The sequence below is a fragment of the Schistocerca piceifrons genome, chromosome 1 (genome assembly GCF_021461385.2).
Source record: "Schistocerca piceifrons isolate TAMUIC-IGC-003096 chromosome 1, iqSchPice1.1, whole genome shotgun sequence".
NCBI classification, from domain to species: domain Eukaryota; kingdom Metazoa; phylum Arthropoda; class Insecta; order Orthoptera; family Acrididae; genus Schistocerca; species Schistocerca piceifrons.
Genome location: NC_060138.1, coordinates 1027815480 through 1027833091, shown reverse-complemented (window position 1 = coordinate 1027833091; position 17612 = coordinate 1027815480). Strand labels below are relative to the sequence as shown.

Here is a 17612-nt window from a genome sequence, read left to right as displayed (position 1 = left end):
GAGGCAGAGTACAAGGGGATGCTGTGATGCTAAAAGCAGCCATAAATCCTCTTTGTGGGATCAAAGGCCATGAATGTTCCATTGGAGGAGAGCCTTGATGAGGTAGAGAAGTAGGAGTGTCACATCAGCGGCTGCTGGGTGACAGCTTGGGAAGAGTCGCTACTACAGGGCACAGAAGCGGGAGGAAACTGATCCATGGGGTCAATAGAAGCATCGGCTTACTTGTGCAGAAGGTCTGTGCAGTTCAACACTGAATAATGGTTGGTGGTGAGCACCAGCAATATGGAGGCCGGCTGGACTGCAGTATCAGATGGTGACACCGTCGAAGAGGATCTTCGAGTTGGTGAAGGAGAAGAGGAAGGCTCTGCTGTTGTTTGGCTGGAGGGATGGAGGAAGTCTTCACGGTAGTGCCCCTTCTGTACTTTCTGGCCTACCGGTTGTGTAGCTGGTGGCTTTGCCTCTTGAGGCGAGAGTGTGGTGGCTTGTTGCACAGCAGAAAGGGAGGGATAGCGATGCTACCTTGACACTGGGCGATTTCACAACCTCAGAACTGAATTGGAGATAGCATGTCTGCATGACCATGTCCTTCATGGAGAGAGGGACAGCAAGAACAGAACTATAATTGCCAGACAGGAGAACGCAGGGTTTGGGACTAGCCACTAACTTACAAGTGACTGGGTAAGGCACTTTTTCTTTTATTCAGATGTCTTGGACAGTCTGCTCATCAAGATACATGGGCAATCCCGAGAGGAGGTGGCATGGCCGCCATTGCAGTTCATACAGCAAGGAGAAGGAGGTGGACAATCGCCTTCGTGCACAACCCTACAGCATGTTACACATTTGGCTGGGTGTCGGCAAGATGTTCTAGTTCGGTTGAAACGATGACACTGGTAGCAGCACATTGGGTTTGGAATGTATGGCTGTACTGGAATAATTTCATAGTCTGCCTTGATCTTGGATGGAAGCACCACTAAGGCGAGAAAAAGAGTGCAGGTGGGCACTAAGGAGGAATCTACGTTTTTCATTACACAATGGATGGCAATGATACCCTGATCAGAGAAGTAAGACTGGATTTTCGCCTTGGTTAGACTGTCGAGCAGCCTGGTGTAAATTACACCACGGGAAGATTTCAAAGTTCTGTCGTCCTTGACACAAACAGGTTAGACGTGGAGAAGCGAGGCAGCAAGCCATTGTTGTGCTTGAGAATCATAAATAGTCTCCAAACGTGAAGTGCCATTCCGTAAACGAGAGTAGGATTTCACAGGGCCGGCAATTGCATCGACACCTTTCTGAATAATAAACGGATTTACAGTGGCGAAAGACTGACCGTCTTCAGTATGTGAGAGCACGAGGAACTGCGGTGCAGCAGGAAGGGTCTTTGAATCATTAGTCTCATCACATTTACTTTTTGTAGACGTTGATTGGGAAGATGATTGATTCATTGCGCGAAAATCCCCATGATTGCCAGCATCTCCGATGGCGCGCTCCTTCCAACTGGGGGCCCCCTTCACAAGGGGGCGCTCCCACCTTAGGTGATTGCTCACACATCATGTCACACCTCCTGAACACCTAAAAGAGGGACCAGTCGACAATTGGGGAAGGTTGCAGCTCAGGCAATCATCCCTCCCTGGATCTGGCCTGTACCAGGGGTACCTGTCGACCTGGGGCTGGGAATTACGCGTTACCCAGTCACCTGTTATGCGTCAGACGCGTGGGCTGGCCTTCAGAAGCGCACAGGAAGGAAGAAGAAAAAGAAGAACCTCAAACGCTGAAGCGGAGGAACAAGAGGAGAGTGGAAACAAAGAAAGGAAAAGAGAGCGAAAAACGAAGGTGGGGGTGTTCTAACGTCAGCGACAGACAACGCAGTACATTCTCAATAACAGCCCAGACATGTCTCCCAAGAGAGGGGAGAAAGAGAATAGTTATGCAGCACGGAAGGGAAAAAATGCTGCAAAGGCTGGGGTCCCGTGGTAGCTAAGCACGAACCCACCATAGAGTGGCGAGCCCCCTGGGGGGTATTTTGCTGAGATAAGAGGTATTACTCTTGCATGGACCTAGATGCTTATAACAGTTCCCACAACGAAACTTTGTCTCGAAACCTGGCAGAAAATCCAAAGAAATGGTGGTCGTATGTAGAGTATGATAGCGGCAGGACACAATTGATGCCTTCTCTGCGTGACAGGAATGGAGATACTATCGACAGTGGTGCTGCTGAAGCAGAGTTACTAAACACAGTCTTCCGAAATTCCTTCACCAAAGAAGATGAAGTAAATATTCCAGAATTCGACTCAAGAACAGCTGCCAACATGAGTAACTTCGAAGTAAATATCCTTGCAATAGTGAAGCAATGTAAATCTCTCAACAAAAGAAAGTCTTCCCGTCCAGACTGTATACCAGTTAGTTTCCTTTCGGAATATGCTGACGGAAACATGTACAACCGCTCGCTAGACGAAAGATCCGTGCGCAAAGCTTTTTAAGTCGCACAGGTCACACCAATATTCAAGAAAGGTAGTAAGAGTAATTCACTAAATTATAGGCCCGTATCATTTACGTCGATATTCTGCAGCATCTTGGAACATATATTGTGTTCGAATATTATGAATTACCTCGAAGAGAACGGTCTGCTGGCACAGTCAACACGGATTTAGAAAACATCGTTCTTGTGAAACAAAAATAGCTCTTTACTCGCATGAAGTGTTGAGTGCTACTGATAAGGGATTTCACTTTGATTCCGTACTTCTAGATTTCCAGAAGGCTTTTGACACTGTACCACACAAGCAGCTTGTAGTAAAATTGCGTGTTTGTGGAATATCGTCTGATATGTGACTGGATTCGTTATTTCCGTCAAAGAGGTCACAGTTCGTAGTAACGACGCAAAGTCATCGAGTAAAACAGAAATGACATCAGGAGCTCCACAAGGCAGTGTTGTAAACCCTCTGCCGTTCCTTATCGATATAAACGATTTAGGAGACCATCTGAGCAGCCGTCTTAGGTTGGTTGCAGATGATGCTGTCGTTTATCGTCTAGTAAAATCACCAGAAGATCAAAACGAATTGCAAAACAATTTACGAAAGATATCTGCATGGTGCGTAAATTGGCAATTGACTCTAAATAATGAAAAGTTGAGGTCATCCACATGAGTGCTAAACAGAATCCGTTAAACTCAGGTTACACGATAAATCAGTCAAGTATAAAGGAAACATCCCCGAGGCTATGGCTAAGCCATGTCTCCGCAATATCCTTTCTTTCAGGAGTGCTAGTTCTGCAAGGTTCGCAGGAGAGCTTCTGTAAAGTTTGGAAGGTAGGAGACGAAGCACTGGCAGAAGTAAAGCTGTGAGAACGGGGCGTGAGTCGTGCTTGGGTAGCTCAGATGGTAGAGCACTTGCCCACGGAAGGCAAAGGCCCGAGTACGAGTCTCGGTCCGACACACAGTTTTAATCTGCCAGGAAGTTTCAAGTCTAAAGGACATAAATTTACCTAAACACCTAGGAATTACAATTACGAATAATTTAAATTGGAAAGAACACATGGAAAATGGTGAATGGAAAACAAACGAAAGACTGCGTTTTATTGGCAGAACACGTAGAATCACGTAGAAAATGTGTGCTAAAGAGACTGCCTACACTACGCTCGTCCGTCCTCTTTTAGAATACTGATGCGCGGTCCGAGATTCTTACCAGATATGATTAACGGAGTACGTGATACAGGATTTGGGGCGGCCACCATTAAAACAAAGGCGTTATTCGTTGCGGCGGAATATTCACACGAAGTTTCAATCACCAACTTCCTCCTCCGAATGCGAAAATATTTTGCTGACATCGATGTTCATAGGGAGAAACCGTCATCATAATAAAATAATGGAAATCAAAGCTCTCACGGAAAGATATAGTTGTAGGTTTTTTTTTTTTTTGCGCGCTGTACGAGATTGAAGTAATAGAGAATTATTGTGATGGTGGTTCGATGAAGCCTTTGCCAGACACTTAAGTGTGATTTGTAGAGTATCCGTATTGATCTAGATCTTGGGATGTGAAAGCTCTATATATATATATATATATATATATATGTGTGTGTGTGTGTGTGTGTGTGTGTGTGTGTGTGTGTGTGTGAGAGAGAGAGAGAGAGAGAGAGAGAGAGAGAGAGAGAGAGAGAAGATGGCATCTGCTCTTTCGGACATGTCCGAAAGAACAGATACCATCGGTGACCATGCAGCTCGTTAGAATGAAATTACAATGAAATGAATACCCCTAGCTGAATAGCTGCATACAGGCGTTGATATAAGTCAAAGTGGACAGTTGAAAATGTGTGCCTCGACCAGGACTCGAATCCGGGATCTCCTGCTTACACGGCAGACGTTCTGTCCACCTGTGCCACCGAGGACACATAAGGATAGTGCGACTCATCTCTGGCACGCCTCCCGTGAAACCCACATTCCCAACATATTGTCCCGCACTATATTCGTAGTGCCCCTGCCCGTTATACTCATTACTCGCTGCTTTTTGCCGATTCCCGTAAGAGTTCGAGCACTGTTTGCGCATCCACACAGAAGATGATGATCAAATGGCCGTTGAGCCTGCGGGACAGTAAGTTGGGAATGTTGGTCTCATGGCAGGCGTGTCAGAGATACGTCCCTGCAGTCGCACTATCCTGTGTGTCCTCGGTGGCTCATATGTATAGAGCATCTGCCATGTAAGCAGGAAATCCCGGGTTCGATTCCCAGTCGGGGCACACATTTTCAACTATCGCCGTTGACTACGCCTGTATGCAGCTAGGGGTATTCATTTCACTGTAAAGCTGTATGTGACTTGTCACATGTAGGAGTAGACCCACGTGATACACACCATGTCGTCCTTGCCCTTGGGCCTCGGTGCGCAGTATCGCTTGCGCAGCACGTAGGCGGCGCCAGCGAACACAAAGAGGGCGAGCACTGACGTCACGGGTACCAGCGTCGTGGCGATGTCGGACGGCGGCGCCGCGCTGCCCGGCGGAACTTGGGTGGACGCGGGGGCGGTGGCGGCGGCGGAGGAGCCCCTGGGCACGGGGTGCGGCGTGGCCGCGGATGCGGTCGTGCTGCTGCTGTTGCTGCTGTCGCTCACGTCTCCGGAGCCGGTACCACCTGCGCATACACACAGTCCGTGTCAACACGCGGCGCCCATGCAGCTCTACTGTATACTGTCGCAAGGAAGCTTCGAGTTCAACCCCTTGTGCACAATGGCTCTCTTCAGCCGGAATGGTAGAGTGAACTAGACAACGATATAGACCGTAACTACATGAAATTATTCAAGAAACCGTCTAGGAAAGTACAGTGTCATCCATACAAACCCGAACTACTTTAATGAGCTGCAACACGTGAACGAATAATAGGACACACTTGTAATTTTGGGAGATGACAATACAAAATCTTCCAGAAAGCAGACGTACATACAAAGTCCTCATAGCATATGCTGGAAGTGCCCTTCACCACTATCGATGCACAACTGTACCCTTTTCACCACATTCCGCGAATTTCTGTGAAATAAAGCCAACAGTTCTGGAAGCTGACATCTCAAACCATTTCAAAACCAAGATCACATAAAATACACTACTGTCCATTAAAACTGCTACACCACGAAGATGACGTGCTACAGACGTGAAATTTATCCGACAGGAAAAAGATGCTGTGATACGCAAATGATTAGCTTTTCTGAGCATTCACACAAGGTTGGTGCCGGTGGCGACACCTACAACGTGTTGATATCAGGAAAGTTTCCAACCGATTTCTCATACACAAACAACAGTTGACCGGCGTTGCCTGGTGAAACGTTTTTGTGATGCCTCGTGTAAGGAGGAGAAATGCGTACCATAACGTTTCCGACTTTGATAAAGGTCGGATTGTAGCCTATCGCGATTGCGGTTTATCGTAAAGCGACATTGCTGCTCGGGTTGGTCGAGATCCAATTACTGTTAGCAGAATACGGAATCGGTGGGTTCAAGAGGGTAATACGGAACGTCGTGCTGGATCTCAATGGCCTCCTATCACTAGCAGTCGACATGGCAGGCATCTTATCCGCACGGCTGTAACGGATCGTGCAGCCACGTCTCATCCCTGAGTCAAAACATGGGGACGTTTGCAAGACAACAACCATCTGCACGAACAGTTCGACGACGTTTGCAGCAGCATGGACTATCAGCTCAGAGACCATGGCTGCGGTTACGCTTGACGCTGCATCACAGACAGGAGCGCCTGCGATGGTGGGACTCAAAAGACGAACCTGACTGCACGAATGCCAAAACGTCATTTTTCCGGATGAACCCAGGTTCTGTTTACAGCAACATGATGGTAGCGTCCGTGTTTGGCGACATAGCGGTGAACGCACATTGGAAGCGTGTATTCGTCATCGGTATACTGGCGTATCGCCGGCGTGATGGTATGGGATGTCATTGGTTACACGTCTCGGTCACCTCTTGTCTGCATTGATGGCAATTTTAACAGTGGACGTTACGTTTCAGATGTGTTACGACCTGCGGCTCTAACCTTCATTCGATCCCTGCGAAACCCTACATTTCAGCAGGATAATGCACGACCGCATGTTGCAGGTTCTGTGCGGGCCTTTCTGGACACAGAAAATGTTCGACTGCTGCCCTGGCCAGCATATTCTCCAGATCTCTCACCAACTGAAAACGTCTGGTCTATGGTAGCCGAGTAACTGGCTCGTCACAATACGCCAGTCACTACTCTTGATGACCTATGGTATCGTGTTGAAGCTGCATGGGCAGCTGCACCTGTACACGCCATCCAAGCTCTGTTCGACTCAATGCCTAGGCGTATAAAGGCCGTTTTACGGCCAGAGGTGGTTGTTCTGCGTACTGATTTTTCAGGATCTGTGCACCCAAATTGAGTGAAAATGTAATCACATGTCAGTTCTAATACAATATATTTTTTTCCAATGAATACCCGTTTATCATCTGCAGTTCTCCTTGGTGTAGCAATTTTAAGGCCATACTTTAATGAGCCTTAACACTTGAGCCAATAATACGACACATTTGCAATTTTGGGAGATGGTAATACACAATCTTCCAAAAAGCAAACATACATACAAAGACCTCGAAGAATACGCTGGAAGTGCCCTTCAATCACCATCGATGCGCAACTGTACTCTTTTCATCACATTCCGCAAATTTCTGTGAAATGAAGCCAACAGTCCTGGAAGCTGACATCTCGAACCATTTGAAAACAACGATCGCATAAAATATTTTTTTATTTAAGACAACCTGTTTCTACAGACTACGCTGTCATCTTCAGTTCTTTAAATCTTTTATTGTAACAGATGTTCACACCTGAAGATGACAGCGTAGTCTGTTGAAAGCGATGGTATTAAATAAAAATAATTATTCTATGCAATCTTGGCTGCTGAATGGTTTTTAACAATTGAACAGGTAGCCCTTCAGTTTTGTCAAAATGAAAAAAGAATGAATCCAACCTCATGATCACGTACTGGTGATTTGTGGATTACGTAGGGGTTTACACCAGCCCAGTATCTGCCATTTCGTGTGCTGGTGTAACCTGGCGGATAGAATCATGCTTCATCTGTAATCCAAGCCTGGACATTGAATAAGAAAGCCCTGAAACCATCGACACCACCACATTTTTTTCTCATGATCTGTTTCTTGTATCACGTGGACTCTGTACCGTCGCAATGCTGACTTCATCGCAGCTCTCTGACATATGCGATATGAAATGCCTTTCTCCTGTCTCAATCACGCTACCATATCCTTGGAAAGTACTCCAAGCGTCTTCAAACATTATCAATAACGTGCAAATAACTTACGGGTTTGCTGCCGGGTGACGTCGTCGACCACCGCCGATATTTCGACAGGAGCACACCCTGCCATTCTCAAGTTGTGCCTTGAGAATGGCAGGGTGTGTTCCTGCCGAAATATCGGCGGTGGTCGACGACGTCACCCGGCAGCAAACCAGTAAGTTACTTGAACATTCAATTCGCCGGGAAAAGTTAAGGTCTCTCATTATCAATAACCTCTGCACTCAGTGAAGGTCTATGTCTACCACTCCCACTGCCTAGTAAAACAGTTGTCTAGAAGCTTCCTTACTAACGAAAAACTTGTTACCTTTCCTGGAGCATCATGCACATTGTGCTCTCTTCGGAATGCCCGTTGTGTTATAACCAATGAGTCTGTCTTCCAATATTTTTTCACAATAAAAGGCGGCTGTGGAAGTGTGTTCCCCGTGTCTCTGTAATCTGAAGATTGCGAATGAATCACGCGGCCCCAATTACACGCACACAGACTTCACAAACCGCGACCGACTAAGGTATGAACGAACAACACGAGCAGATCAAGTACAGATACAGTAGAAAGGTCCTCATTGAAATTAACAATCAACTTGCCGAAAACGGGAGGTACTTCTGATTCTAGCAGAGCTACTGAGACCAGTAAAACAACTTTCCCATTTCTACGAGCTTTCGGAGGGGGACTCACTGACGTAGTTCAGGTTTATTCGGTTCGTCTCATAGGAAGAAATGTTGGTGTGGAGGACCGATTTTATGTTCGGCAGACTTTACTCGGCAGATTATCTAAATCGGCATGCACTGAACATTAGTCAATAGGAGCCGGCCGGAGTGGCCATGCGGTTCTAGGCGCTACAGTCTGGAGCCGAGCGACCGTTACGGTCGCAGGTTCGAATCCTGCCTCGGGCATGGATGTGTGTGATGTCCTTAGGTTAGTTGGGTTTAATTAGTTCTAAGTTCTAGGCGACTGATGACCTCAGAAGTTAAGTCGCATAGTGCTCAGAGCCATTTGAACCATTAGTCAATAGTGCGAGAACAATCCAAGCTTACCTCAGATTTTAGGTCGGCCCGACAATAGGAAAGACAAATTAAATGCTTGGAAACCACTGATATGTAGTATTTCAGTAGGTTTTAAGGAACTGAGCGAATCACCGAGTAAGAATGGAGACGTCCTGTAACGAGAAAAATGTCTAACAAATAATTTATTGAAACGAAGAGATGTAAAGGTTTGGTGTGTATTTTGACTTGAGTCAGTGCTGGGAACTTCAGTTAAAGGGACGATCGAAGAAAAGAACCGCGGGAGGAGGGCTACATATGAGTGTCCAGAACAGTTCGTCGTTGATGTGGGATGCGAGAGGCAATCTAGAACGAAAGATAGCTGGCAGGCGACACGAATGTAGAACTGCATCAAATCTACCTCTGGGTTGATGACTAAAGAACACACAACAGTTAAGATAAATTGGAATTTGATACTGTAGCTAGTGATTTTGCTCTACAATAGTGACATGTGACTCATTGGACAGTACGTCAGGTTAGAGGGCTCTTTTCTTCTCCGATCGGTCGCGAAATTATAACCACATTGAAAATCTGCTGAAGCTATGATCAGATGCGTTGCACAGTGTCTCTAATACACCTGTCTACCGTCATGTCATACTTTTCGGAGCTGAGCGCACGGTGAGCACGTAAACATGCCCATAAAACAATGCCTTTCTACATCTAGATCTACATCCATACTCCGCAAGCCACCTGACGGTGTGTGGCGGAGGGTACCTTGAGTACCTCTACCGGTTCTCCCTTCTATTTCAGTCTGGTATAGCTCGTGGAGAGAAGACTTGTCGGTATGCCTGTGTGTGGGCTCTGATCTCTGTGATTTTATCCTCTTGGTCTCTTCGCGAGGTATACGTAGGAGGGAGCAATATACCGCTTGACTCCTCGGTGAAGGTATGTTCTCGAAACTTCAACAAAAGCCCGTACCGAGCTGCTGAGCGTCTCTCCTGCAGAGTCTTCCACTGGAGTTTATCTATTATCTCCGTAACGCTTTCGCGATTACTAAATGATCCTGTAACGAAGCTCGCTGCTCTCCGTTGGATCTTCTCTATCTTTTCTATCAACCCTATCTGGTACGGATCCCACATTAGTGAGCAGTATTCAAGCAGTGGGCGAACAAGCGTACTGTAACCTACTTCCTTTGTTTTCGGATTGCATTTCCTTAGGATTCTTCCAATGAATCTCAGTCTAGCATCTGCTTTACCAACGATTAACTTTATATGATCATTCCATTTTAAATCACTCCTAATGCGTACTCCCAGATAATTTATGGAATTAACTGCTTCCAGTTGCTGACCTGCTATATGGTAGCTAAATGATAAGGGATCTTTCTTTCTATGTATTCGCAGCACATTACACTTGTCTACATTGAGATTCAATTGCCATTCCCTGCACCATGCGTCAATTCGCTGCAGATCCTCCCGCATTTAAGTACAATTTTCCAGGGTTACATCCTCTCGATATACCACAACATCATCCGCAAAAAGCCTCAGTGAACTTCCGATGTTATCCACAAGGTCATTTATGTATACTGTGAATAGCAACGGTCCTATGACACTCCCCTGCGGCACACCTGAAATCACTCTTACTTCGGAAGACTTCTCTCCATTGAGAATTACATGCTGCGTTCTGTTTTCTAGGAACTCTTCAATCCAATCATACAATTAGTCTGATAGTCCATATGCTCTTACTTTGTTCATTAAACGACTGTGGGGAACTGTATCGAACGCCTTGCGGAAGTCAAGAAACACGGCATCGACCTGTGAACCCGTGTCTATGGCCCTCTGAATCTCGTGGACGAATAGCGCGAGCTGGGTTTCACACAATCGTCTTTTTCGAAACCCATGCTGATTCCTACAGAGTAGATTTCTAGTCTCCAGAAAAGTCATTATATTCGAACATAACACGTGTTCCAAAATTTTACAACTGATCGACGTTAGAGATATAGGTCTATAGTTCTGCACATCTGTTCGACGTCCCTTCTTGAAAACGGGGATGACCTGTGCCCTTTTCCAATCCTTTGGAACGCTACGCTCTTCTAGAGACCTACGGTACACCGCTGCAAGAAGGGGGGCAAGTTCCTTCGCGTACTCTGTGTAAAATCGAACTGGTATCCCATCAGGTCCAGCGGCCAAGTGTGAGTGCCTGCTGAGAGGTTTCGACTGATTTCATGCAACCCACATAACATAACGGCCATCCTTGTCCTTCTTTACGATAATCGTCGGCCGCACTCCGCTGGGGCAATGAAGATGCTCCTGCAGCTTTTCCGATGAAATGCATTTGATCACTCTCCATACAGTCCGTAATTTGATCTGGCTGAGTTTCCTCATCAGAGACAAGGGCATAGTCAGGAGTATCTCAGGGAAGTGTGACAGAACTGCTCATATTCTGTGTATACGTAAGTGATATGACAGACAGGCTGGGCAGCAATTACGATAATTTGCTGACGACGCTGGTGTATGGACCGTAGAACCGCCGCAGTAGCTCAGCTGGTAAATACTGAAGAAAGACAACACTACCTTACACAGATCATCCCGCCATTTAGCGAAACTGCGGGAAACGCATCTCACCATAGCTGGGAGGGGATTTATACTCTATTCCTCCCCCACACAATATGTAACGAATCTTCTGCAGGTCTAAGTCGTCGAGCAGAATCGCATACAAATTTACTGATCTCTTACACTAGGTGAGCCAACGGCCTTGCCGCAGTGGTCACAATGGTTCCCGTCAGACCACTGAAGTTAAGCGCTGTCGGGCTGGGCTAGCACTTGGATAGGTGACCATCCGGTCTGTCCAGCACTGTTGGCAAGCGGGGTTTACTCAGCCCTTGTGAGGCAAACTGAGGAGCAGCGGCTCCGGTCACGGAAACTGACAACAGCCGGGAGAGCGGTGTGCTGACCACATGCCCCTCCATATCCTCATTCAGTGCTGCCTGTGGGCTGATGATGACACGGTGGCCGGTCGGTACCGTTGGGTCTTCATGGCCTGTTCGGAAGGGTTTACACTATGCGAGACGAGTTTGGCCTCTCCTACAGGTTGGACACAACGGATGCAGCAATATTCCAAGGCAAGATATCGCAGCTCTGGACTTGCATTAGCATCTTGCGTTGCCTGAAGTTCAATGTACGGAGAAATATGTCAATCAACGTACTATTTTTTAAGACATCACCCTCTGGAGTGGTTTGATTCTGTTACCCATCTTTTACTTTCCTGTACTAATCTTCTCATCCTATTTAAGTCTACAATTTGTCCCCTTTACTGTTCCTTCTAGCTCCAAGTTAGCTACTCCTGTATGCCGCAACTGATGTCCCACTAACCTTTCACTCAAAGCAATGACATCGTTTCCACCTGACTTTCACTATTATAAACGAGTAATTTATTCAGCGTCCGCAGCTCGTGGTCGTGCGGTAGCGTTCTCGCTTCCCGCGCCCGGGTTCGATTTCCGGCGGGGTCAGGAATTTTCTCTGCCTCGTGATGACTGGATGTTGTGTGATGTCCTTAGGTTAGTTAGGTTTCAGTAGTTCTAAGTTCTAGGGAACTGATGACCATAGCTGTTAAGTCCCATAGTGCTCAGAGCCATTTGAACAATTTATTCAGCACTTGCAGCTATGTTTGAGCGTCTGCTCACTCTCAAGAGCACGAATAGATAAGGTCACACCCGTGCCCGAGGCAGGATTCGAACCTGAGGCCGTAGCGGCCTCACGGTTCCACACTGAAGCGCCTAGAACCGCATGGCCACATCATACTCGTGCATCCACTGCGCACTTCAAAATGAACAAACTCTCGAAACTAGCTACACTGGTGAATAAAGAACTCATTTATAATAACGAAAGTCTGATAGAAAATACATCATTCTTTAAATGTATCTAGACTTTGGTGCCCACCTTGATCAAGTAAATGTTTCGCTTCGTCTGAGAAAGATATTCACCTACTCTTTTGAGTAGTTTGCGTCAACTATCCCCCCCCCCCCCTCCCCTTCCGCCCAAGACTCAATGCATTGTCAGCACCCATATGTATCTTTTGGAAGAGTGGAGTAAAGCAATGGAAAGCGCTGCCGACAACGAAGAGAAGCTTGCCTTTTACATGCATTACTGGAAGCTATGATTCCTTTAGATTCACGGTTTGCAAGCGGCTTAATCTTGCCCCGGGGCTTAGAAGATTTTCCAAATATCTGTCTATGTTCGGCTGCACAGATAACAACAGCTCAGCTGAGGCTAGTCACAGAGAGGAAGTTGTCTGGAGCAACTTTTGCCGAAGAAGACTGAGACTTGTTTCGGAAAACTGTACATTAGGCCACACGAGTGTGCGGAATTATAGTTCTGAGAATCATGAAGGTGATTTTGGTTGCGTTGTGCTGGGATAAAGGCTGAAGCTAGGGGGACAGCTTTCATTCGTCCCTGTGTAGGGACACTTGGGAATAATTCATTTACTTGAAGCGAGGAAACGGTGTATGAGCGTACCTCAGATGATTTATCTGTAAACTTGGTATCCCATTTTCTTTGAAGTAGCCTGTTGCCGAGTACGCGGAGCGTAGCAGCGACCATGGCTGTGACTGGGAACTTCCGAACCACTTTACGAATTTAGGAATTCGTTTGAAGAGTCAGAACAGAGGCTGCACTGGTGTGTCTTCACTGACTTGAGGAGGAGGAGGAGGGAGGGAGGGAGGGAGAGAGAGAAAGAGACCGGCTGGTGACTTTTAATGAAATACTTTCCGAGCCGCGTGTCCGTCTGCTAGAAGAAGGGAGCACTTACAAATAACTTAACTATTTAGCTTCCGTATCTGGAGGATTTAGTTAAGACACAATCATCGAAGAAAATTATTAGACTGTAACATAGCTGTTTGCATGAAAACAACTTTATTTCAGTCACAGGTAGCAAATAAAAAATTAAGAAGTGTTGGAATAGCAGGAAAGGAGTCAATTATTATTTGAAACGAGTTACTTGCAATTTCCTATCCTGTGGTGTCTTTGGTGTTGCCTTTTTGTTTGGAAGACTTAAGATCAAATAAGGCAGAAGGAATAGTTAACATTCCCAGAGAATTTCTAAAATCATTGGCACGAAGTGGCAACAAAACGACTATTCACGTTCGTGTTTAGAATGTATGTGTCTGGCGATACACCATCACACTTTCGGAAAAAAATATCAGCCACGCAATTCCGAAGACAGCAAGGGCTGACAAGTGCGAGAATTATCGCACAATCAGCTTAACAGCTCTCGGATCCAACTTGCTGTCAAGAATAATATACAGAAGAGTCGAATGGAAAATTGAGGACGTGTTAGATGTCGATCAGTTTGGCTTTGGGAAACGTAAAGGCACCAGAGTCGCAGTTCAGACATTGCGGCTAATAATGGAAGCAGGACTAGAAGAAAAATCAAGACAGGTTTATAGTATCTGTCGACACTAATAATGCGTTCGACAACGTGAAATGGTGCAAGATGTTCTAAATTCTGAGGACAGTAAGGGTTAGCTATAAGGAGAGACGGATAATATACAACATGAACAAGAACCAAGAGTGAATAATAAGAGTGTAAGACAGAGATGTAATCTTTCGCCCCTACTGTTCAATATCTACATCGAAGAAGTAATGAGGAAAATAGAAGGAAGGTTCAAGAGTGGAATTAAAATCCAAAGTGGAAGGATATCAATGATAAGATTCCCTGATGACATTGCTATACTGAGTGAAAGTAAAGAATAATTACGTGATCTGCTGAATGGAATGAACAGTCTAATGAGTACAGGATATGGACTGAGAGTAAATCAAAGAAAGACGAAAATAATGAGAAGGAGGAGAAAAGAGAATAGCGAGAAACTTAACATCGGGATTGATGATCACGACGTAGAGGAAGTTAAGAAATTTTGCTACCTACGCAGCAAAATAACCACTGACGGAGAGAACAAGGAGGACATCAACAGCAGCACTGGCAAAAAGGGTATTCCTGGCTAAGAGAAGTCTACTAGTATCAAACAAAGGCCTTAAATTCAGGAAGAAATTTCTGAGAACGTACATCTCGAACACAGCATTATGTGTCAGTGAAACATGAACTGTAGGAAAACCGGAACAGAAGAGAATCGAAGCATTTCAGATGTTGTTCTGTAAGTAGGCTGTTTAGGTTTTTGTGTTGATAACATCACGTATTGCTATGTATGAAAATCGCTGACTGTGCTGTGTGCAGTCTGTGGCTGATTGGACTCATTGTTGGAATATTCGCTTGTGTAGTGTTGGGCTGTTGGATGTGAACAGCGCGTAGTGTTGTGAAGTTGGAGGTGAGCCGCCAGCAGTGGTGGATGTGGGGAGAGAGATGCCAGAGTTTTGAGAGCGGACGATCTGGATGTGTGTCCGTCAGAAAAAGGAAATTTGTAAGACTGGATGTTATGTGAATTTTGAACACTATTAAGGTAAATACATTGTTTGTTCTCTATCAAAATCTTTCATTTGCTAACTATGCCTATCAGTAGTTAGTGCCTTCAGTAGTTAGAATCTTTTATTTAACTGGCAGTATTGGCGCTCTCTGTATTGCAGTAGATCGAGTAACGAACATTTTTGTGAGGTAAGTAAGTCATGAAAGGTATAAGTTATTGTTAGTCAGAGCAGCCATTCTTTTGTAGGGATTATTGAAAGTCAGATTGCGTTGCGCTAAAAATATTGTGTGTCGGTTTAGTGGTGATCAGAATAAGTAAAGAGAAAACTGTCAGAGAACGTTGAGTTTTGCACAGCTGTTAAAAAATCAAATAACGTAGAAGTTTACCAGAACAGTCATTCATAATTTTTCAAAGGGGACGTTCCAGTTCTACCGATAAATGTTAAAAATTAGGTGAACTGATAAGGTAAGGAACGAAGAGTTTCTGCGCGGAATCGGAGAGGAAGGTAATATACGAAAACATTGACAGGAAGCTAGGACAGGACGATAGCACATCTTTTAAGACATCAGCGAATAATTGCCATGGTTCTAGAGGGAGCTGTAGTGGGTAAAAGTTGTAAAGGAAGACAGAGACTGGAGTACATCGTGGAAATAATTAAGGACTTAGGTTGTAGAGGTGTTCTGAGATGAAGAGGTTGGTACAGGACACAAATTCATGGAGGGCAGCATCAAACCAGTCGGAAGACACCAGACTAAAAAAAAAAAAAAAAAAAAAAAAAAAAAAAAAAAAAAAAAAAAAAAAAAAAAAAAAAAAAAAAACGATGCGCTTAGAGTGTTCTGAGGCTATAATGAGTAGCGTAGGATGCATTTCAGTTGGAGGGAAACGGACATCTCTAAACAGGGTAATCGCAGATGTTGGACAGGCAAATACATGTACAAGAAAAGTAACTCTGGAGAAACCTTGTGAGCGTGCCTGCTTTCGATACCTCGCGTCACGCTCTGGAAGTGGTTATGTTTGGCTCTGGCAAGAGAGAGCGGGCGCGAGATCCGTTCCGTGCAGACGGCAGGAAGAGGCTTGGACGTTAAGTGGCTTGGAGTGAGGACTGGGGAAGGGGGACGGCTTGTCGACGACGGAGAGTAACGGTGGGGTAGGTCCGTGTTGTGATCGCGTGGATCCGCTCTGTGGATCGTGATGTGTAGCCCGAGCATGGAGGCGGTTCTACGGTGGCTACGTAAACGGATCAAGGTGGAATCGTCGGCCGGCAGCATGACACTGGTTGTCAGTCTCCGTGGATTCTTCCGTCAGACGCCGCTTTGTGAAGCAGTTCCACTACACTCACGCAGGAACACCACGCGCGCTGCGGGCTGCTCCATCCCCGCCGTGACCTTTCTGCATTATGCCGGGTGACCAACTTTGAGAACTTCCGCCGCCTTTAATACTTGCTCACGTGCTCACCTGGTGAAAGACTGACAATATCGTTGTGAGCTCCAACCCATTTCGATTTGTTCTTAGAACTATTAATTTCGTCCCACCGAGGATTTGATAGTAGAAGTCTTAACGATCAGATCGCAATCACTGCTCTGCCTTCCGCGCTTAAAGTGCCACTAATGTGTGGATTAAATTACTGTTTAAAAATAAATAAAAAACGAGAGAAGACGAAGAGGAAAAAGAAGAAAAAGACCCATACTGTGAGAACTGTGTATTTTCTGAGTGAGTCTTCCAAGATTTTTTGGTCCTTAAGAAATGTTGCTGGTAGTTTATTCCTTTGCTACTCAGCTTTCCAAATACGACTGTATACTGAGGAGCCCGAAATTATTCTCACCAACGGTCTGTCACATTTACTGCTTTTAAACGGCTGTGTGTATTTATTGGGCTCTTTTAAGGTATTTGAAACATTCTAATGTGTTGCTTTGTAGTTTAACCAGCTGTTATGCCAACAGTCACGATTGTAAGTTCCATGAGGAATTAATTATTATTCTTTTCACTAGAGCATTTCCAGGTGTGTTTAAGGTTGCCAAGAGTACTGGGCTAGTCCTTTGTGTAAATTAATCATCATTTGTATGATCTTGTTACTTGCCGCATGTTGTGCCAATGTTTTATGGGAGGGAATTAACTAGTGTTTAACACCTGCCTTTTACTTAGTACGTTTTGTCCTGTTTAGTTTTGAACAGGTTACTGTAGCTTCCTGGTGTTTCCAGATAATTGTTACACCGTGTTGTGAGAGAGAGCGTGACGCTAAACCCGTAATTGCGGGTTTCCGCAGTGATTTATCACAGTAGCTCTCCTGTAAAATCTCTTAGTGCACTTAATTTGGTCAGTGAAATAATTGCCGCTTTCCGTGCACTTTCGGGGGCGGTTCCGCAAGTGGCCATATGTGTGGCTCTATAATACATTTGGATGCGCACCAGCTTAATTGTTTCTTC

General features: G+C 45.4%; 1 protein-coding gene across 1 annotated transcript in view; it reads right to left on the bottom strand.

Moving 5' to 3' along the window:
• LOC124796174 (tyrosine kinase receptor Cad96Ca) overlaps nt 1-17612 on the bottom strand; it is a 463689-nt gene that overhangs the window by 120227 nt on the left and 325850 nt on the right. Inside the window, exon 4 of the mRNA XM_047260268.1 lies at nt 4839-5113. Within this exon, the coding sequence (XP_047116224.1) occupies nt 4839-5113 (275 nt within the window). The remainder of the gene's footprint in view (nt 1-4838; nt 5114-17612) is intronic.